The sequence below is a fragment of the Microtus pennsylvanicus genome, chromosome 11 (genome assembly GCF_037038515.1).
Source record: "Microtus pennsylvanicus isolate mMicPen1 chromosome 11, mMicPen1.hap1, whole genome shotgun sequence".
Lineage (NCBI taxonomy): Eukaryota > Metazoa > Chordata > Mammalia > Rodentia > Cricetidae > Microtus > Microtus pennsylvanicus.
In genome coordinates this window covers 16,116,125-16,139,110 of record NC_134589.1, presented here as the reverse complement: position 1 = coordinate 16,139,110, position 22,986 = coordinate 16,116,125, and the positions used below count along the sequence as shown (strand labels likewise).

General features: G+C 36.3%; 1 protein-coding gene across 12 annotated transcripts in view; it reads left to right on the top strand.

The window, feature by feature from the left end:
- Window positions 1-22,986, top strand: part of Tanc2 (tetratricopeptide repeat, ankyrin repeat and coiled-coil containing 2) — a 299,825-nt gene that overhangs the window by 158,060 nt on the left and 118,779 nt on the right. For all 12 annotated transcript variants that reach the window (XM_075990388.1, XM_075990393.1, XM_075990392.1 and 9 more), the window contains 3 exons: window positions 150-298; window positions 5,912-6,098; window positions 18,484-18,747. In XM_075990388.1, the coding sequence (XP_075846503.1) occupies window positions 150-298; window positions 5,912-6,098; window positions 18,484-18,747 (600 nt within the window). The remainder of the gene's footprint in view (window positions 1-149; window positions 299-5,911; window positions 6,099-18,483; window positions 18,748-22,986) is intronic.

The following is a 22,986-nucleotide window of genomic DNA, read 5'->3' as shown; positions in this document are numbered from 1 at the left end:
AGAAGTTTAAAAATTCAGCTGATAGACATGAGCATTATAATTTTTGAACTTAGAATGTGAAAACTAAAGAAAAACAAACAATATAAAAACAGCAATAGAACTAAACCATTTTGTTTTTAAGATTTATGTTTGCTGTCTTCTTGCTGCAGGTGATGTTGAACAGGAACTTGGTCCACCTCCTTCTGTAGATGAGGCAGCAAACACACTCATGACTCGTCTGGGTTTCCTCCTTGGAGAGAAAGTCCCGGAAGTACAGCCAGGTGATCAGTACAGCATGGAAGTACAGGATGAAAATCAGGTAAGCTATGCCCTATCAACTTGACTACCCAATGGAAATTAGCATTTTATAGCAGGAAAGAAAGATGATGTGGGTGTATGCTCATCCTGAAAGGAATGATATCAATTGTTAGAATTCATTTTGTGGCCTATAATTTAATTTCCCATAATCACAAATAATTTCTTGTTTGTGTTTTATATGTGCAAAAGCCAAAAACCAAACTAATGAATGACTAAATAATAAGTTACTCAAATGAAAGAACTGAGGGATTAACACTGCACTGAGAAATTAAGAGTATACACTATTCTCAACTATATATGCATTATTGGCAGGTTGATGATATGCTGAGCCTAGAGCAGATCTTAATCGGTTTCTAAAACTACCAATTACTTCTACCACAGTAGATTAATTATAAAATAGCTTAGAAAATGACAGCTAAAGTTAAACATCCCCAAATGTTTAGCAATTAAATAATATGAGTCTCAGCAGCCTTTGAATCCAGAAAATTAGAAAAGATTTTAAACTGTTGCAATGAAAATTAAGTATAACATATAGGATGTAGCTCAAGGTTTACTGAAAAATAATAAAGACTAGTTTTGAATGCATTTATTAGAAAAGTTGAAAATCTGAGAAATTAATGGTCTGAGAATCTATGTCAGAAAGCTTTAAAATATTATTTTAGAGTTAACTTTCTTTTGGGTTATGTCCTAGTTTGCTTTTTGTCAACTTGACACAAGTTAGAGTTATCTGGGAAGAGGATCTCAGTGAGAAGTGGGGCTGTCAGATTGCCTGTAGGCATTTTCTTGATGAATGCTTGATGTGAGGGCCTAGCTCACTGTGTGTAGTAACACCCATGGGCAAGTGGTCTGAGACTATAAGAAAGCAACCAGAGGAAATTAGTGGGAACAAACCAGTGAGCAGCAATCCTCCATGGCCTCTGCTTGAGTTCTTCCTCCAAGTTTCTGCTTTGAGTTCTTCCTCTGACTTCCTTCATGATTGGACTATAACTGTAGGCTGAAATAGACTTCTTTTCCAAGTTGCTTTTAACCTTTATCTCAGTAATAGAAACCTAACTATTTCAGTGACTTACATATTGAGGCCTGGGGAGATGTCTTGACCTACCCCTATCATGGGAACCAATCCTAGGGCCTTATGCTTGCTAGGCAAGAGCTTTACCACTGAGGTAACTCCCAGATACTTTTAATTTCTTGATATATATGTCAGGTTAGCATATGACTGTTCTAATAATGACCACTATCGTGATACCCTCCTCCTTCTCATAGCCAAACACTTTATTTATTTTTTTGCTACAAAGCTACATTTCTTCAAAGATGATAAAATTACTCATCTTGCTTTTGAGAGTCTTCATGTCATTGTGATTTCAAATCACGTTTCAAGTATGTAGACTGTGCCTTACTTTTAAATAAGACCGTATCTCCAAGTAAAACTCTAAAGCATGGGCTGGGAAATAGCTGGTGGTAAGTGCTTGGCCAGCAAATGAAAGGCCCTGGTTTAATTTTTAGCCTCCCACCAAGGGGAAAAGAAAAGAAAGGTGACAAGATAACAGGATTATTGTAACAGCAATAATGCTTTGTAAGCTGAAAGTGCCATATAAATAGAAAGAATACAGTAATATATAGCATAATTAGCATGTACAATATGTAAGACTATGTTTAGAGAATACTATTTCATTACCTTCATATTTTTAATAATTTCATTTTTGTATTTATTATTATTACTATTACATTTATATATATATTGGTGTATGTATCGGAAAAACGTACCTTGGCATATATGTGGAGCTCAGAGGGCAACTTAAGAGAGTCAGTTCTTTCCTTTACTGTGTGGGTCCCAAGAATCAAACTCAGGTCATCAGGCTTGCTCAGCTATCTCCCTGGTCCCCATTTTCATGTTTCTTTTCTTCTTATTAAGTGTATTGGTGTTTTACTTGTATGTAAGAAGTGAAAGTATATAAAAATATTTTAAAAACTGTTAAGCATTACATAAACGTAAAAACTAATACTTGTAGCTTCTTGGAAAAGAATATTTTTAAATGTTCTAGAGCCACAGAGAAAGTGGCTCTATTGACCATTGGAATTTATAGTCTAGGGAGACTATTAAGAACTAGGAGATCATGATCTTTGATAACTTTCTGCTGAGCTAAATGCTTTGACAAAGATGGACTACTGCATTCCAGAAGACACTATCGTGCAGATGTCCCAGATTAGTACTATGGTGGCAGAATCTAACAGGTAGGTTAGAATAGATCATTTTCTGTAAAAGAACAATTACTGGAAGTGATAATTAATTCTAGTAATTTTATTTTCTTCTTTCAGCAGTCCCTAAGGTGTTAGGATGAATGTTAGGAGTTTCATCTTCAGTTTGCCTGCATTTTTTAAGTATTATGATTAGACAAGTGTATGTGTGTACATGATGTGTGTAGTATAAAAGCACATATATAGAAAAGCACATGTACAGCCGTGCATATGTAGAAAAGTCAGAGCATAACCTAATGGAGACAGTTCTCTCTGCATTATGTGGGTTCCAGGGATCAGACTCAGGGCATCAAGCTGTGCAAGAGGTCTTATCCACTGGGCCATCTCACCAGCCATCCACCTATATGTGGAACCTTAGAAAAGGTCCAGAGAGTGAACTTGGTTTTGCTTCGTTTGGAGAATGGTTAGAAAACTGGTAAAAGCTTGTAGAATTGGAGTAACTTGAATAGATATCCATTTGGCCTGCAGCATGGAAAATAATATCTGCACCTCGTTTACTAGCCTCCATATATAAATGTAGGGGTTGTCTTTTAATTCTTAAGCCTTGAAAAGTTTCTGAGTTTTTAAACAATTTACAGCTTTTGCTTTTATATTTAAGACTTTTAAAGCATATGTTCAATAATAATTGCTTTATTTTTTAGAAAGTAACATAAAAATTGTGAATTTGGGGTTAACCTTTACATGGACTATATTATGTATGTCATACACTGCCTGTTGACAAAGACCAGAATGAGAATCTTGTCTACATAGAGAAATGAGTTGTTAACAATGAATTCATCCCAAAATAAAACTTCTTGATGTATGACAAGTATAGATATACCTGTTGTAAAACATCGAGTGCAGTTCATTTCATCAGCCCACAAGCTATGTAAACTGAGTACAGGAAGGTTAAAATTGTGTGTTGACCTCCCTATAATGGTTAGGACCAAGCTAGTCCCTTTACCACGTATTACAATGGTTAGAATGAAATACATCACCAAGATGGTTTCCTGGCTGAGAGGTGGAAGGAGTGGAACTGACTTTCTTCCTCTAGTCCCTAGCAAGGGCAGGCGAGTGAAGTCACCTTCCTTCCCTTATTAGTGTATACTAAGGCCAAGACCCTCTTGCCCTAAGAGTCCAGGGATGATCCCCTCTCCCACAGTGCCAAAGCCCTCGTGTTGTGTTTGTGAGCCATCCTACATGTGAGGCAAATGAACAACTGACGACTAAAAAAACATTGTGTGTTGAATTTTTAAATTGAGGTGCTATAGAGCTCTATGTCTGTTGGTTTTGTTGGAGCTTTTTTTTTCAATGTATCTTATAAGTGATTTTTGCTGCACTCCTATGTAAAAGGCATTACTCTAGTGACCAGTAATATTTCGTAAAAGACAGAGGTTACAAAGAAATTGGAACTCCTCTTTTTTTTATTTCATTTATTTATTAAAGATTTCTGTCTCTTCCACACCACTGCCTCCCATTTCCCTCCCCTTCCCCCAATCAAGTCCCCCTCCCTCATCAGCCCAAAGAGCAGTCAGGGTTCCCTGCACTGTGGGAAATCCAAGGACCACCCACCTCCATCCAGGTCTAGTAAGGTGAGCATCCAAACTGCCTAGGCTCCCACAAAGCCAGTATGTGCAGTAGGATCAAAAACCCATTGCCATTGTTCTTGAGTTCTCAGCAGTCCTCATTGTCCGCTATGTTCAGAGAGTCCGGTTTTATCCCAGGCCTTTTCAGACCCAGGCCAGCTGGCCTTGGTGAATTCCCAATAGAACATCCCCATTGTCTCAGTATGTGGGTGCACCCCTCGTGGTCCTGAGTTCCTTGCTCGTGCTCTCTCTCCTTCTACTCCTGATTTGGACCTTGAGATTTCTGTCCGGTGCTCCGATGTGGGTCTCTGTCTCTGTCTCCTTTCATCGCCTGATGAAGGTTAATATTCAGGAGGATGCCTATATGTTTTTCTTTGGGTTCTCCTTCTTATTTAGCTTCTCTAGGATCACTAATTATAGGCTCAATGTCCTTTATTTATGGCTAGAAACCAAATATGAGTGAGTACATCCCATGTTCCTCTTTTTGGGTCTGGCTTACCTCACTCAGGATAGTGTTTTCTATTTCCATCTATTTGCATGCAAATGGAACTCCTCTTTTCTCTGGAGAAATACTCCATAGGAAAGGAAATTTACCTCCTAGATTTTGAAGGCTTATTTCGTTGTAAATAAAAATCAGTTCCTAATGTTACTAATGACTGAAAGTATTTATTTGGTTGTAATATAATGAGACTTAGTTTAAGTCAAATGTATATTTTATAACCAGGTATTGTGCTGAATCTAAAATCCAACACAGATTGAACATAAATAATTAAACATGGGGATTGTATCCACATTCTTTTGTTATTAAATGTAGACTCAGTTTCATCAAAGAGACTATTGATGGAGACTATATGTAAAAGAGTTGAAAGGCTTATTTTAAATTTAATGTTTAAACATATTAAAATTTATCATTAGTGCTTCTTCACATAATTTCGTCTTTGATCACGTATGACTTTTATAAGGATAAAATTAGTGCTTGACCAAAAAAAGTACTTTTATTCACTACTTTGTAATTTATTTGGGAAGAAAGAGCTGAATAAAAAAAATGAATCTCGTTAGTTAGAAAAATCAGAATATATTATCACCAACCTTTTGGTAATTTTTAATCCCTTCATATTAAAAACTTACCAAGGAAAGCTGGGCATAATGGTGCACTCATGTGGTAGGAGAACTTGGGACAGGGAGGCAAGAGGATCAGTAGTTCAAGATTGTCCTCCTCCAGAAACTTAGAAAGGTCATCATCTCAGGTGTAAGAATTATTCAAGATAGAAATTTATCTTTGCATGTAATCACTTTTTACCAAAAATTAATTTTTGTGTTAACACCGTTTACCTTGTATTATTAGAGAAGCTTATAGAATAAGGTATTTTCCTCTGCATTCGTGACCTGTGTATCAAAAAGACCCTTCTTTTCATTAAGAACTTTATTTTTCCTCAGCTACAGTTATTCTTTTTCTAGTCAAAGGAGGGTTTTTTAACAAGACAAAGTTCCAAACCTTCCAAAAGTTTCATTGATTGGAAATAGCGTTTTGTGTTTAAGAAGACATTTCTGTTCACTAACAGAACAGAAATGTCCCTGGTAATTTCTAAAGTAGAAAACTAGCCACAGTCTCTGTTCATGTTTAGTGGTCAGATTTCTCATCCTGGAAACCTAAGACTAAGCCAGTGTAGCAGTTGGAAAGGCTACATTGATAATATTTATTGTTTTTTGTTTAGTCAATTACTATTTGGCCTTGAGATTCATTTTTACAGCTGACCGGTTGATCTTACTTTGTACTGACTCTAATTTTTCAGACCTCAGCAATCACCCAGCGGATAAGTCCCTGCTCCACCCTGACTAGCAGCACTGCCTCTCCCCCCGCCAGCAGCCCCTGCTCTACACTCCCACCAGTCAGTACAAATGCAGCTGCCAAGGACTGTAGCTATGGCGCTGTCACCAGTCCAACCTCCACCCTGGAAAGCAGGGACAGTGGCATCATTGGTGAGTTCCTTTTTTATAATAATCATTTTGTATCTTCTTATTCTTTTTAAATGCAAACCTAAGATTCTCAGAGATATATAGAGAGATATGTATGTAAACTTGTCCTTTTTAAAAATGTTGAAGCAGTAAAGGTCAACAAAATGAGAGACATTTGTTTCTACTTAATCACTTTTTTCAGGCCTTATTTGATAAATTATAGAACATTCTATACACTGGTTTCTGTAAATTTTCATATTTTTTTCTCTGCTGCCACCATAATTGTCCAGAAAAATTAGTTCTTCACTAGTGTAGTAGAATTTTGTGAAAACAGATAAAGGAGATTAAGATTGAATGGCTAAAGATCTGCAACTTGAGTTGTCCTGGGGTCTGTTCGTTTAATGTGTGATGAGGTTTAGAGGTCCCTTCTGACCTGGTTTTTATTAGTAGTAGAACATCCCATTTTCTGCCCTTAACAAAGTAGAATAAGTTTATTCTGTTTCTTATAATTCTGGGTCCTTAGCCCGTGTGTTCATATGACAAAAAAAGGAACCCCATATGCTGTGGGTCACTGTAAAGACACAGAGCTCAGAGCGTGGGTCCAGTGATCTCTCAGAGTCTGCGCCAAGGTGATTTACTGCTGAATGCAGCCCAGAAGTGTGAGCCTACATAGGCAGAGTATTTAAGTGATCTTCCTGTCCCACTCCAGAGCAGACTCAATGCTCTGTCCATCTCCCCCCTCTCCAGCACACCTCATGGCTTAGACATTTTCCACATTCAGGTGCACAGACCCTCTGGTTGCTTAAACTGGGTTTTTGTCTAGAGTCAGCTCCCATTATGTAAAGAAAGAAGTCTTCTAGAGTGAACATAGCTTTCATACTGGCAAGGTACCCTTGACAGGCCTGGCCCTCAACCCCTTATCACAAGCAGTGGGAAGCAAGATAAACTCTATTAGACTACAGCTATAACCCAGCACATACCCAGAAAATTCCAGTAGTAGAGCATCCAGGAAGAAGCCCTTTTAATTCTTTGCCTCTTTTCCTTTGTTTTTCTTATTACCATATTTAAGTACTATTTTTTTCTTTATATTTTGCAATCTTTTGTATTCTTCTTCTTACCTTTACACCTTTTGTATTTTGTAAGTTCATTTTTTATTTCTTACTTTATTTCTCCTTTTCATTAAACTTCTTCTTTTTCCTTTCTTGCCCCCTTTATTTTATTAATTTTTAAATCATAATTTATGTTACATTATTTTTTGCTACTCTTCCATGATCATTCATGATGTGGTAGTTGTCTTTAATTGATTTTTTAAGATTTGTTTTCTTTCTCTGATTTCTTTGGATGGTGCTGCCATTTTAGCAGCATGTTTTGCCCTCTGAGTGGTTTGGGGGCCTCAAACAAAAGTTGCTCACAAAGAAGACCCCATATAAGATCTGAGGAATATCCATGCAAATCAGTACACAGGTATCAAAAGAAATCTGAAAAGACAATGCAACCTCTCTCCTAAAATTCATAACCCTTCAGAAATTGAATCTAAAGATATTTAAATGCTTGGAATGCCAAAAAAAATACAGAAGTCTCATTTTAAAAATAATCAATAACCTCAAAGAAGATTAAAAGAAACAAATGAAGTAAAGTCCATTGAAGACTAGGTCAACAAACTCAGTCACTAAGTGGGAAAAAAAATTAGTAAAAAGATTCTGAAGGGGGAGAAAAAACAACAACAAATAAGAATGTTGGAAATAAAAATCTCAATAAATCAAATAGGACTGAAGCGATGGCTCAGTCAGTACAGTGCTTACAAGGGTGACCTGAGTTTGATCACGAGAACTCACATTTTAGAAACAAAAACAAAGAGTCTTGATGGTACATGCATGTAATTGCAACTCTGGGAAAGCAGAGACAGGGATCCTTGGGCTTTCCTTAGCTGGCCAGTCAGGATACAGTAGGGATTCTCCATACCCTGTACTAGTCACAGTAATCAAATGATGCTGTCAGCCAAAGTGACCATCAACAGATGAATAGATAGAGTATATACATACACCGGGGTTTATACAGCTATAAAGAAGGATGAAATGCTATCATTTGCAGGAAAATGGAAACTTGGAGATTGGCACATTAAGTGAAATACACTAAACTTAGATTAATATTTTTCTCATATATAAAATGTAGATTTTTGTTTTAATAATACAAGAAATTGCTGGGCATGGTGGTGCATGTCTCTAATTTCAGCACTTGGGAGACAGACAGGCGGATCTCTGTAAGTTCAAGGTCAGCCTGGCCTACCTAGTGAGTTCCAGGGTAGCCAGAGCTACACAGAGAAACCCTCTCTCAAAACAAAAACAAGGCCAGGTGGTGGTGGCGCACACCTTTATTCCCAGTACTTGGGAAACAGAGGCAGGTGGATCTCTATGAGTTCGAGGACAGCCTGATCTACAGAACTAGTTTCAGGACAGCCAGGGCTACACAGAAAATCCCTGTCTCAAAAACAAAACAAACAAAAAACATGAATAGAATGAAGACTATCTAAGAAGCAGAATGAACTCATTGGTAGAGAGATGGAGGGCAAAAGAAGGTAATGGGGTGGATGGTGGAAATGTAATGAACTGTGTTTTTAATGTATTTCCTTTAATAATTGGGCTATTAGGTATATTTTAACAAGTAGTCTGAGATACATTCTTTTCAGATAAGAACAATAGCAGTATAAAGCTGTGTATATACTCTGAGAAGAGAAATGTCCACTGAAGAAAGTTGGGCTTTGCTCCTAAATATAAGTGGACTTTCTGTATATTTCGTTTCTACCTGACAACCAGACAATAAAAGTGTCATAGTCTAAAGCCAATATTGTATAGAATAAGACAGAAGCATAAAATATAGACAGTTAGACTCACCTTGGAGTAGCCATGGTACAGGAAGATCTAGACAATAGCCCCAACTAGACCCCAGACTTAGAACAATAAATATTAATCTGCACAGAGCTGCCTCTCTGCAGGTCACACTCTGACCTTAGAAGAATAAACTAAAAGTCACTGTTCACACTGAGAAGGTCATTGCCAAATTGCTACAGTGAGTTTTCTATTGAGCGATGTGATTTCATGATTGATTCCTTCACTGATAGTATAGACTGCAGGTTGCATCATCCTACCAGCACCATCACGACCTGATTCTGATTCAAAGGAGAAACTTCAGAAGCTTAGAAAACAGTCTTTGACAAAGGAAGAATGCACAAAGATGAAACCAGAGCTGGAAGCTACGTATTTTTCAGTATTCAAGAAGACATTTGCATGATGTGTTCCTGTGTCGTGTTATAGCACATCCTATTTTAAGAAAAGATTTAAATCTCCATATCTTCTTGGAACGTAGTCAAGATTTGAGTGTGTGAGGAAAAAAAGAGAAATGAAGATTTCTTCAAAAATATGATTGAATCAGGAGCTAGAGTAATTGCTTCAGTATTGAGTCCTTTGAGCATGAGTGATTATTTCTTTTAGTCTGTCATTACTGAGTCTGGAATGCATCTGTTAAAACCAGATGACAAGATCCTACAGAATACAGAAGGTGATTGCCATAGAATTGGTTCTTCATTGTATGTGCCTTTGGAACTCAGGGTTCTACAGATAGATGCAAATGAAAATTATAATTAAGAACATTAAATATAAGTTCAAAGAAAACTTTATATTGGCAGCATAGAAAACAAAATAGTTGTATATAGGCAAGCATTTTCACATATTTTTGTTAAAATAATGACAGTAAACTTTTATGGGAAAAGAAGTGAACAAGCACTGCACATCTAAAAAGCACAGGATTCAGGAAGGTGAGGCAGGAAGATTGAAGGTCTAGGCCAGCAAGCGCTACACATCAAGACCCTGTTTTGAGGGTGAGAGGGAGTAAAGAAAAATATAAAGTTCCTTAAAATTTTTTATTAATCAGTATTTCTGTATGCACACATGTGTTTATATACTCATGATTGGGCACAGAACAGGATGCTGCAGATGCATGTGGAAGTCAGAGAACATTCGTGGGATCAGTTTCCTACTTCCACCTTTATATGGACTCCACTGATTGAACTCAGGTCACAAAACTTGTACAGAAAATGCCTTTACCCAGTGAACCACATTACCTTCCCTTCTGTAGTAAAAGTTATTTTGATTAGGTTATCAACTGCTAGATTCTCTCTAGACTCCTGAAAGTTTGGCTGTGCACATTCTTAAGTGAGTACTCAGGGGTGAGAAGTGAAAGGGGAATGAATGTTTTCTGTCATCCAAGGCTAGAGAGTATTCCTCTTCAGTTCTGTACGTGCAAATTCATGTCTATCCCGTGACAAAATCATTTGCTTTTCTCTTCATGGACTGCAAGTATAGTTTGGCATTTCTTTTTATATGCAGATTAATCTGTGTAAAGCTTTTCTCAGTTTATTACTTGCCCCTTTATGCTCAATCCCTTCCCATTGTAGGTATTCTAATATGTTTATATAGCTTCTTAGATTTTAATGTAGCCTTTCAAAGTATATGTTACTGTGATGTGTTTTTTGTGTGTGAAATATACAAAGTGTCATGTTAATATAAAACTTTCTAAAGAACTGTGTAATACCCATTTTCTCTGACTGCCCCAAGTACACTAAGCAAACATTCCTCACATTTCATTTATGAACATTTAGCTTACCCCCACTGCCTCTAATTCACAGCATTCCTCCGATGCATACCTGAAACTAGGACTTCTGGGTCATGAAAGTATGTGTGAGTGTTTCCAGCAGTGTATAAAGCATCTCTTCTTTTTTCTCATATGTTTGTCATGACTTGCTACCATAATCCCCCAAACCCCAAAGTATGAGTATTTCAGGATAAATTTATACCAACTATATTTGACTACAAGATCTCATCTGAACTGTGAGGTGGTTTATACTCCTTTCCCACTCATCTCTTATATTTATATATTCTGTTGAAAAAAATTATATTTCATTTTAAGATGCTATTTCCTAATCATGTATGTAATTTATATATGAATTTTAGCCTTTCTAAGATTAGAAAATGTCTATATTGTGTAGCACAACTGACTCAATTTCATAATGAAAGTGTAGACCCAGATTATTTGACTTAATAATTTTAGTAACTAATGGTTATAAAACCATGTCTCTCTTTACTTTGCATTTCTTATACAAATTTCCCATTACATGCAAAAGTAAAGCCTAAGTACAAAGAAAGCAGCAAATATTACAGGTGGGAGAAAAATGAGCCACTAGAAACAAAAACAAGTAATAGATAAGTAGCAGAGATGGAGCAGTGCAGTACCCCGAAAGCCAGTGAAGACAAAGGATGCTGGGAGGAATGAGTGGAGCCTTGTGAAGAATACAGAGAGCTTGAAGACTCCAAGGGGTATGAGGGTGTTTAACAAATGGAATCAAATATTTTCCTGCATTGTTTTTCTTTTAAGGATTATCAAATCAGAGCATTTGTATATATTGTAGCCAGTATGAATGTCATCTGCTATTTACAGTATACATATTTATACTTATTTAAATTCGCTTATTTGAAATAGATACTGAGTAGGTAAAAAGCATATAACAAGGTTTTATAATACAAAATCAACACAAAAACAAATTCCACTCCTGTATCCTAACAACTGAAAATCCAAAACAAAATTAAAATTAAGAAAAGTCCATTGGGGGCTGGAGAGATGGATCACAGGTTAAGAGTACTGACTGCTCTTCCTGAGGTCCTGAGTTCAATTCCCAGCAACCACATGGTGGCTCACAACCATCTATAATGAGATCTAGTGCCCTCTTCTGGTCTGCAGGCATACATGGAGGTTGAACACTGTTCACATAAGTAAATAATTAATTTAAAAAAAAAAGAAAAGAAAAGGAAAGTAAGTCCAAAAATGATTATAAAGTAGAACTGGGAAGATGACTCTGCTGGTAAAGTAATTTCCATGCAAGCTGAGAACAAGTCCCACTCCTAATACTCATGTAAAATGGTGGTCACAGTGATATGCTCCTTTGATCCCTGGGCCGGGGAGGCTGAGACATGAGGATTCCTAAGGATTGCTGGCCAGTCAGTCTAGCCTAATTGGCAAACACCGAGACCCTGTCTCAAAAAATAAGATCAAGACAAGTTAAGCAAGATACCCAACATCAGCCTCTGGCAAACATGCCAAAATATTTAAAATACTGTTTATAATAAATAGGAAACTAGAAATGCCTCAGTTTTTAAATACTATAAATGTCTTCTCTAGAGTCCTGAAAAGTTTCAGATTACTAGTTATTTTGATCCTATGTGGTCTTGACTCACCTCAAGTATGATACTCTATGTACCACAGAAAGCTTTCTCTATGGCATCCTATCTTCCCCCTCAAAATCACAGTGCTCTTCAAATATGAGCTGGAAAACTCAAATACTTGTAGAGTAGTTTTATATTTTTAATTTTTATTAATATAATTTTATTAGCATAAAATTTTGTGCCTTACTACCACTAATTATCATCTGTCATTATTACATTAAACAACAATTTTTATAACCCCAGTCTTTCTGAGATAAAATTGTTGATGTATATATATATAATTTCCAATATTCATTCTTTATACCAAGTTTCGCTTAGATTCTTTTTGAATGGATATGTAGCAAATGATGACCAAAGTGTGAATCCATTTTGGTTTCTGCCTTTTATTTACCTGAAGAATCACAGTTCCCTCCAGAAAAGTTTAATCTTCAGTCCCTCTTTTAGTCATGTCTTGGGATTATTTTTTCTTTCAGTCTTGAATTTTTGAAAGAATTGATTTTATGTCTAATAGCCTTATATCATTTAACACCTACAGACTATGACCATGTTCATTGTTCATTGATTATGTTCACTTTTATGGCCAAAAAGCAAAGTTAACAGCTCTTCCTTTGTTCTTTAAGGAATATTTAGTCCAGTAGGATGTTGTGTTCTTTATTTCATCCAAGTTGCCCTCTGAGTCATTTGCTGAGTCCTAGATAATTTGGATTAGCTTTTTCGTGCCTTTCTTACTTGTTTTCAGAAATGGGCAGGCTCATTACTAAGTTTTCTAGTCCTGTATTCTCAACTCCATCATCTTTCCAAAGTGTTTGCTTATAATACATAGCATTAGATCTTAAGTATTCATTGGGCTGTATTTGTATTGCAATGTGTGTTATTTTTTTTTTACAAATCTGGCACTTTGTTCATTGAAATTACTTAAAAGACCAAATGACATTTTTCTTGTATAATTAACCTGATGAGGTTAATAACCACTTTGTTAAATAAAGACTGTGGTCCAGATACAATGTTTGAATTCTTTTAGTGCATTATGATCCTGTAAGAAATCTGTAGAGAACTAATCAGATCATATCATTGAAAGGCTCTATAACCTTTGTCAGAAAGCTTTCATAAAGGTACTGGAGAAAGAAGAGAGTGCAGATATGCCCAGGGGGACCCAAGTACTTCCAGATGGAGCTCTCCAGCTATTCTGTAATCACTGCTCTGACCTGAACATAAATCACCAAGATTTGTACAGACAGCCTTGCTGTCACAGAGAGCTTCCAGGAATTTCCACTCAAATAAGTGATGCCCTCAGGCCACATAGCCAAGTCAGACTGTCTAAATCTTTCACATATAAACTATTAGGAAACAGCTATTCCTGGGTGCACCAGAGAAGTTTCAAACTTTAAACAGCACATTGCTTACTCCACTTTTCTTTGTCTTGGTCAGTAGCCAGTACCAGGTTTCCAAGCATCTCTGGAGATAAGCATAGAGTGAGTGGTTCAGCCTGGCTGAAAAATAATTGTATGTACTACTCTACATATAGATAGAATTTCTTCTTAGGCTTGGAAACTGAGATTAAAAAGTAATTACTCCCAGGATGTCTTAGTTAGGGTTACTCTTGCTGTGATTAAACACCATGACCAAAAGCAACTTGGAGAGGAAAGGGTTTATTTGGCTTACATATCTAGAGTCACAGTTCACTGAGGGAAGCCAGGGAAGAAACTCAAAGTGAGCAGGAACCTGCAGGCAGGAGCTGTTACAGAGACCATGGAGGATTAGTGCTTACTAGATTGCTCTTCTTGGCTTATTCAGCATGTCTCCTTATAGAACTCAAGACTACCAACCCTGAGTGGTACTACCCACAATTGACTGGGCCCTCCCACATCAATCGCTTACTAAAGAAATATTCTATAGATTCACCTATAGCCTGATCTAATGGGAACATTTTCACAGTTGAGGTTTCCTCCTCTCAGATGACTATAACTTGGGTCAAGTAGACATAAAACTAGCCAGTGCAGTTGTCATACAGGCCCACATTCCTCCAAAAAATGGACTATGGATATTTTCCTTTGTTTAAAAAAGGGGGGGGGAGTGGTGCAGGAGAATTGTCTGTATTCTGTCAAACATGTTTTAAATAAACCCTGAATGACCAGGCAGGAAGTATAGGTAGGACAACCAGACAGGAAGTAAAGGTGGGGCATTGAGAACAGGAGAATGCTGGGAAGGAGGAAGCCCATTCCTCCACGGTCCTGCCCAGATCACCAAAGAAGCAGGATGTGACCTGTCCTGCTGAAAAAAGTACTGAGCCATGTGGCTAACATAGATAAGAATGATGGGTTAATATAAGTTATAAGAGCTAATACGAAGCCTGAGCTAATGGGCCAATCAGTTTATAACTTATGGAAACCTCTGTGTGCTTTTCTTTGGGACCTAATGACTGTGGGAACTGGGCAGGACAGAAACTCCAACAAAGCAGGGCCTCATGTTATACCATAGAATGATTGAATATGCAGATATCAGCATGTTGCTGTAAATAGCATTTTATTTTATTATTTTATTTTCATATATGATCTCTTTCAGAGTTACCTACCCTTCTGAGGTTAAGGATTTATGATTTGTTTTTTGCATCACTGCAACTTGACACATACTACTTAGTTAGGCTACAGCAAGTCATTAGATAGGTAGGTAGTTAGAATTAGTTAAAAGTCACCTAAATATGTAAGCATGACTAAGCAAAATGATGGAAATTTTAATTGGTGATGGCTGTTCAAAGAATTTACCTTCTGATATTTCATGTGAGTTGATTATTTTAGTTCTTTCTGTACCTACTGATTCCAAGCCAATAAAACCAGCTTAGTCATACTTTCTGTGCAAAGTTTCCAAAATACAAGTAAGCTCCATAGAAATTGTTATGGAATATCCTCAAAAACTAAAATTACATCTGCCATCTGATCTAGTTTTAGTGCTCCTAGATTCCCAAAAGTGTCTGTCGTCATGTCATAGAAATACTTAAACATCCATGTTGTATTGTAGCACTGTTCTCAATAACCAGGAAATGGAACCAGCCTAGATATCCACCAGCAAATAAGTAAGTAAAATGTTAGAGTTACCACTAATATCCACATGACAGAGTCTATACTAGGCTGTTTTGAGATTTCTTTTGCCAATGGACTTAATCCAAAACTCTTCACTTTAGCCTCAGGCAGACTCTTCAAATGAGGGAGAGAAAAAAAAAACAGCCACTGTCTTCACCAAAATATCACAAAAACGATTTCTAAGCAACATTCTAAAATTCTTCTCTGAAAGTTTTTGAGCCAACCCCCAGCATTTCAAGTCATTATCAGCACCATTGTCTAACATGCTTCTACTAGTGTGCCCAATTAAGCAATGCTTAAAGCATGACACTGCTTTCTTACCCAAAGTACCAAAGTCCATATTATTCCAAACAAAAGTATGGTCAGGACTATCATAACAATACTCCAGTCCCTGGTACCAACTCCTGCCGTAGTTAGGTTTTTGTTGCCATGAAGAGACACTATGACCACGGCAACTCTTATAAATGAAAACATTTAATCAAAGGAGCTTGCTTGCAGTTTCAGAGGTTTAGCCATTATCTTCGTAGCAGGTAGCGTGGCAGCATGCAGAAAGAGATGGGGCTGGAGCTGAGAGTCCTTCATCTTGACTCAGAGGCAACAGGAAGTCAACTGACAGTCATACTGAGGGAAGCTTACCAAAAGTGACCTCAAAGCCCACCCCACAGTGACACACTTACTCCAACAAAGCCACACCTCCTAATAGTGCCACTCCCTTTGGGAGCCATTTTCTTTCAAATCACCACATTTGCTCACTAGTCTAAAATAGTCAAAGCAAATGACCAGATTTAGTGAGTATGAAATTGCTATCTGGAGTGACTGAGAGTTGGGGAATTATGTTAAAAAATGCTCTCATTTGTGGAAATTCTAGAATATTATTGAGAAGGCTGCCTTCTAAAAAGCTGAAAACTGAAAGTCTATTCTTTGGCAGTAACCTTAAAAAGGAAGTCTAATTGGTCTCTTCTACCTGTTTCCCTAACACACACACACACACACATACACACACACACACAAAAACCTTTACCCAGTTTGAAAATACCTGAATATAATATAATACTGGGAACTATGTAAGCATTTTACCACTACTGACATGCAAAGATAAGTTCTATGTTTTAGAACAAGTTATATATCTCTAAAATATGCCATCATGTACATTTTTTCAAAGATTTTTCATTCTTTACTTAAATGTTTGCCCAGGTAACATATGCATTTATTCCCTAGGTAGAATATTTTTAGTATGAGTACTATAAAAATTGCACTGAAGAATGAGCACATTTATTTTCTGCATCTTGTTAACATTTGCAGCATCCTCTGAAACTGCAGAATAGCACAGCCAGAAATAGAGTTCGTTGCTCACTGTTTCTCTGGTTTCAGAACGATGGCAGTGGGACATTAGCCTGTTTTCTCCCTTCTTCAAGTGGGGTTACAGAGTTGATACTAAGTTGTTTGATTTTTTTTAAGATTTCTTTATTTTTATGTGCCTGAGTGTTTTGCCTGCTTGTATGTTTGTGTTTCATGTATGAGTTAATTTTAGTCCCTAATTTTTTCTCCATGTTCTTCTCTTTTCAAAAGAGTTTCTGGATTCCACAGCTGGTTTCTTTTTTAAAGTTGCTACCACCTACCTTGTCTTTCATTTCTGCTTACCTTGGTTTCTCCTTGTTTACAAAGACTGGCTGAGATACAGGAGCACAATTTTTCTTGCTTCATTTTATTAACTGCCTACCCTTCATCATACATTCATCCATTTCTTTTGGTTTTTACAACTGACTACTATGCAGGAAATCAAAAGTGCTAAATATGGGGATTTGACTTCCAAAATTTCCAGGTCCCCAAAAGTGTTCAATGGCATTTATGATTTCATTTTTCCGGAGGACTCCAGAGTGTATACCTCTTCCCTGGTTTCCCTTTAGTTTTGAGATAGGGTCTCAATTCTGATAATCCAGGCAGGCCTACTGTATAGCCCAAGCTGACCATGAACTTGTGATCATCCCCCCATGCATCCCAAGTGTTACAGACCTGTGCCGCCACTCTCACCTCCCTTCCTCAGGCCTCAGAGTCGAGTCTTATTTCTTCACCTTTTCTAGCTTCTTTTTCCAAATCCTTTTTCTTTGTGTGGTTAAAAAAAAAAATCTTGTTTTTTTTTTCTTAAAGAAAGTTTAGGTTTTATTTTCTAATTTATCTTCTTTTGTGTTACAAAATTCAGACCTCCACTTAAATTTACAGAAATAAAACTATACTTCATAGTATTATGGAAATTACCTCCTCAGGTTCTTTCTTTTCTTTGGAAATAGCCACATTCAAATTATAGGAAGAGAACATGAACTAAGTATAAAACCCTCCTGGGATGATATGTTTTATTCTTTTAAAGTTATTACTAAAAATTCAAAAATTTAGACTTTACTGTTCTTCATCTTTTCATTTCTGGGGTTATGAAAATGTTCCTATTCATGTATAATTATTAATAAGACTAGATAAAATTCTAGAAGACCTTTCAGGTTTTAGTTTAATTAAAATCATTATTCTTTAGCGTGCCACTTACAAGTGATATGCAAAGGATTAGAACTGAGAAGAATAAGAAAGGCCTGTGCCACTTTCTTATTTGAACAGGTTCTTTCTACTGTATTAATTTCTATTTCATTGTTGTTTATTTTAATCATATGTTTTGTTGTTTGGTGCGTGTGTGCGTACAAACATGAGCTAGGAAATAAGTTAAGTGGGTAAAAGGTACGAGGAATAGAGGGAGTTTAAAGAAACTGTTGGTGCTCTCTGGCACTCCATAAAAATATGCAGATACATTTTGGGTAATTCTAAAATCTTAGCATTGATGGGCCATGTTCTTGGTGCCTTGGCACTGGTGTATGAATTTGTTTAATTTAAAGAAATTGTTAAATACATGAAAGATATGATTGTTTAATGGTTTTGGTTATTTAAACATCTAGGGGTAAAAAGGACATAGTAACTGAAAGACAATGTTAGTAGTATTCTCATCTACTAATGAATTTTTAATCATAAACAGATTAATTTTTTCTTTTTTTTTAAACATCAGTATACTTTATTTTTCAGCTACGCTGACAAATTATTCGGAAAACATGGAGCGTACAAAATATGTTGGGGAAAGTGGTAAAGAATTAGGATCTGGAGGAAACCTAAAACCATGGCAGTCTCAGAAATCCAGCATGGACTCCTGTCTGTATCGTGTAGACGAAAACATGACTGCCTCCACATACAGTCTGAATAAGATCCAAGAGAGGAATTTGGAAACGGTTTTGTCCCAGTCAGTGCAATCTATTCCTTTGTATCTCATGCCTCGACCAAATTCAGTAGCAGGTAAGTTGTTTTCTTTTTCTTGTTTAAGAATATTTTGCTGAATATGTAGTGAACAGAAATACAACCAGTCTTCCATTTGTGTTTCTGTGCCTTACGCCTTTGAACCTAGGAGAAGGTTCATCTTTTTCATCAAGTGGTTTCCCAGTTTTCCTCCCATGATTTGCAGAAACATATAACAAAATCAAAAAGAGGGCAAATAAACTAGTTAATCTTATTGTTTGTAAAAATTTTAAGGTCTGGGTGTGTAGCTGAGTGGTTTAGCATTTACGTCATATGCATAAGGTCTTGGATTCAGTTTCAAGTACTGCAACAAAAAAGTTTTAGTTTGAGGTTTTAACTTTTAAAACTTGAATTTTAATAACCATTATTTAATTGGAGCATATTTTGGTAGTTTGAATATCAGAAATCATCATCCATCGTTTGAAGATATAACAAATGAGCAGGCAAGAAACTCAGCTTCTTTTTTCTCTCAGTTCAGTATTTTCACAAAACCTTTACAGGCTTAGTTTAGAAAGCCGGGTACCTTCATTTCCTAACTCAAACAAATGCCACTAGCAGGATCAGTCAAAAGAATGATACAGGAGGATAAGTAACTGGAATACCAAGTCTTTTTTTTTTCTCAGTAACTACACAGGAGTAATGTCAGGGATATTTTTAATACAGCTATGTTGCTATTCAATAATTCAAACCAAGAATTTACAAAAATAGCCATCCTGACATTTTCAAAATGTATCATCATCTGCACTTTGTCCAGACTACAAAATAAAAATTGTCTTTGCCTTTTCCCTCTTTCTAAATTAATGCCTGGACAGATCTATTTTGTGATATGGAATAATAAAACATTTATTACCATTAGACTTACTTTCCACGGATATTATTAGTTATGCAATCAGGTGTGGTGGTACTTACCTGTAGTTCTAGCATTCTGGGGGTAGAGACAAAAGGGTCAGTAATTGAAGGCCATTTTCAGATACATAGTAAGTTTCATAACCAGCATGAAGTACAAACACAAGACTCTATTGAAAAACAAACAATGAAATGATTCATTGTGTTGATGCTAGCTTCTTGCCACTCATTTTCTTTCTCTGCCTGTTCTTTTGGTTCTGACCTCTGGGGGGAAAAAAAATACCAGCACCTGTTACCAGGTATGATGATGAGGGAATGACTTATCTAGAAGATTCTTCACTTTTATATGGTGACAGCAAATTTTCTCTCTTAGGTCCCACTAAATATATTGATCTTTATTTAGATGTGGTGCCTCTCATATTGCAGCCTGTAGTGATGAGGCAAGCAGGCCATGTCCCGCCACCCAGCTAGCTTTACCCAAAATAATTACACAGAAACTGTATTCATTTAAAACATTATCTCTAGCCCATTATCTCTAGCCTCTTCTTGGCTAACTCTCACATCTTAATTACCCCATTTTTAATAAATCTGTGTATCACCACATGACTGTGGCTTACCGGCAAGATTCTAGCCTACATCCGTCTCTGGCCAGAGAGCTATGGCTTCTGCCACACTACCTTTCTACCCAGCATCCTGTTCTGTCTACTCCACCTACCTAATTTTCTGTCCTATCAAAAGGCCAAGGCAGTTTCTTTATTTAACCAATGAAATCAACACAAAACAGAAGACCCTCCTACATCAGCAGCCAATTGTATATATTACTAACCCCTCTTCATGTTGCCTTGTGAAAGTTTTAGTTACTCCTTTTTTCCTGAGTGATAAACTTACATTTCTGACCCTAAAGTTTTTTTTTTATCTTTTTCCACCATCCAGGGTCATTAAGTAGAGTGAAGTATGAGATCCTTTACTGTCCATTATTATGAAATACCACATGCAGTCATAGCCACAAAATTAGAAGGATGGCATTGCCAAGCATTGATGGGATTGTGATGGATAAAATGACTGCATATTAATGATGGGAGTATGTTATACATTGGTTTTCTTAAAGCTAAATATCTATTACCTAAAACCTAGCAATTGTACTCAGAATGTCTGTGAAAAATAGGTGTTCACAAACAATATTGCTTACTGGTTGAAGAGCAGTCAGTTTTATTCCCATTGTTAATGGTGCTGCTTTGACCATGAGTGTATGAGTATGTAGACATACATGTTTTCATTCCTCTTAGGTAGGTACTTAGGAGTGTACTTGCCATTCATGTTAGATTTTGAATTTAACTTTTTAAGAACATGCCACATTATTTTACAAAGTATACCAACTTACTACGCCCTTTTACATTCCTAACTAGAAAGGTACTAGGGTTCCTGTTCCTCTATGTCCTTTCTATCATTGGCATTTGTTTTACCTTTATGATTATAATGAATGTAAGGTGATATTTGATGATGGCTTTAATTTTCAATATGCTAATGCTTAATAATACTGAACTTATTTTATGTACTTACTAGTACTTACACATTTTCTTTAGTGAAATTTCTACTCAAACCTTTGATATAGCTTTTGATTGAGTTGTCTGCCCTCTTACTGAATTTTAAATATATATATATATAATTTTTCTAACTATAAACATGTGTTTGCAAATATTTCCCCCTTTGATAATCATCTTTTAATTTTTGTTGATATATTGTAAAGCACAAAAGTTTTAATTTTGTTAAAGTCTTATCAAAATTTTTAGTGGACATTGATCTTTGGTAATATCTTTTCTTCATTTCATTAGCAGGTGTATTGTTTATATTACATATATAACACTAGTCTCTCTGTCATTTGAGTTTGTTTTGATTCAAGGTTGGAGATTATTTCCTTCTTCTATATACTTTGTGTTCTCCCTTTCCCTTTCCTTCTTCTCATATTAAAACAAAATTCTATTATCCTTAATCATTTTGCCAGGAGGTCAAAGCAGTGTCATTTTAAGTCTTTCTAGCTAACATAGCTCTTTGGCTTTTGAGAGAGGGCTGATCAGACAACTTTAAAGGAAAATGAAGACCAAATGAGATGGGTCAGCTGGTATAATCATTACTCTTGCCTAGTTAGATCCGTAGAACCCTCTTGACAAAGGGAGAAAACCAAATGTCACAAGCTGACACATATGGACATATATAATTCACTCAGTAAATAAATGGATAAAATTATAGGAAAACATGAATGTACCATTAGAGGCCAGATAGGATGACCCTGAAGAATTAGGTTCTTATACTGTTTAAATAGTGTACATGACAAGATACTTTATCAGGTAATTCTTATAAGTGGTGCTGGGCAAGGCTTACTGTTGCTTAGAGAGCAATTGTTTTCTGACTCTGGAAGCCATGGTTTTAGAATGCTTCCACAGAGACAGGAAAATGAGCTGTGAACCAAATGAGTCATTTTCAAACATTGATAGACTGTAAATTTAAGATATTTCCAGAATGTAAGGAAATAAAGTTACTTCCATAGGGAATACCCTGCGAAGTATATAATGTATAAGAATCCAGTAACACCATGAAATCTGGTAGTTAAAATAATATATCAAAATTAGTTTTCTTAGCTTTGAAGAGTCCCATCTTTACATTTTACCTCTGTCTATATACATACATATTTTCATACACTTTTTAATGTGTACATAGAAATGTTTCTGCAAAGTGAGTAATGTAAACCTTGATGATCAAAAATAACTGAGAAGCCGGATGTGATAAGACACACCTTAAATCCCAGTACTCAGGAAGCAGAGGCAGATGGAGCTCTGAATTCAGAACCATACAGTACCAGTCTAGGACAGCAAGGGTTGCACAGAGAAACTTTGTCTCATAAAACAAAAAAAGTAACCGAGGTTTTCAAATAGGAAAAAATCAAGTGTATTTATTCTTCTTTGTTTTATCAAAATTCCAGTTTGCGTACAAAAGCGGGTTTCATTATATTTTTGTATCACTGTACTTCGCCCATACTCATCCTTCATGAACCTCCTCGTCCCTGCCTCCCAGTGGTTTCTTGTCCCCAGAAATGGCCTCCTTCCTGCTTTCATAGAAAATATTTTTAATCAAGATTCTTCATAAAAGAGAAAACATGCAATGTTTGTCCCTCCCCTATCTTCTTCTCTTGTTCCCCACATGCTTATTCAATTGTCTTAAACATAGAAACCCCCCAGGAGTCATGTAAAGGGGGGATTAATATTAGAAATAAAAGCCTTTGTTCAAATACAAATTCTTAACTTCCCTTCTTTTTTAAACTTAGTATGAGTAATACAAAGAGATCAAGTAATGTTGAATAACGGTGTAAAAAGCTACACTGACTGTGTAGTGTAAACT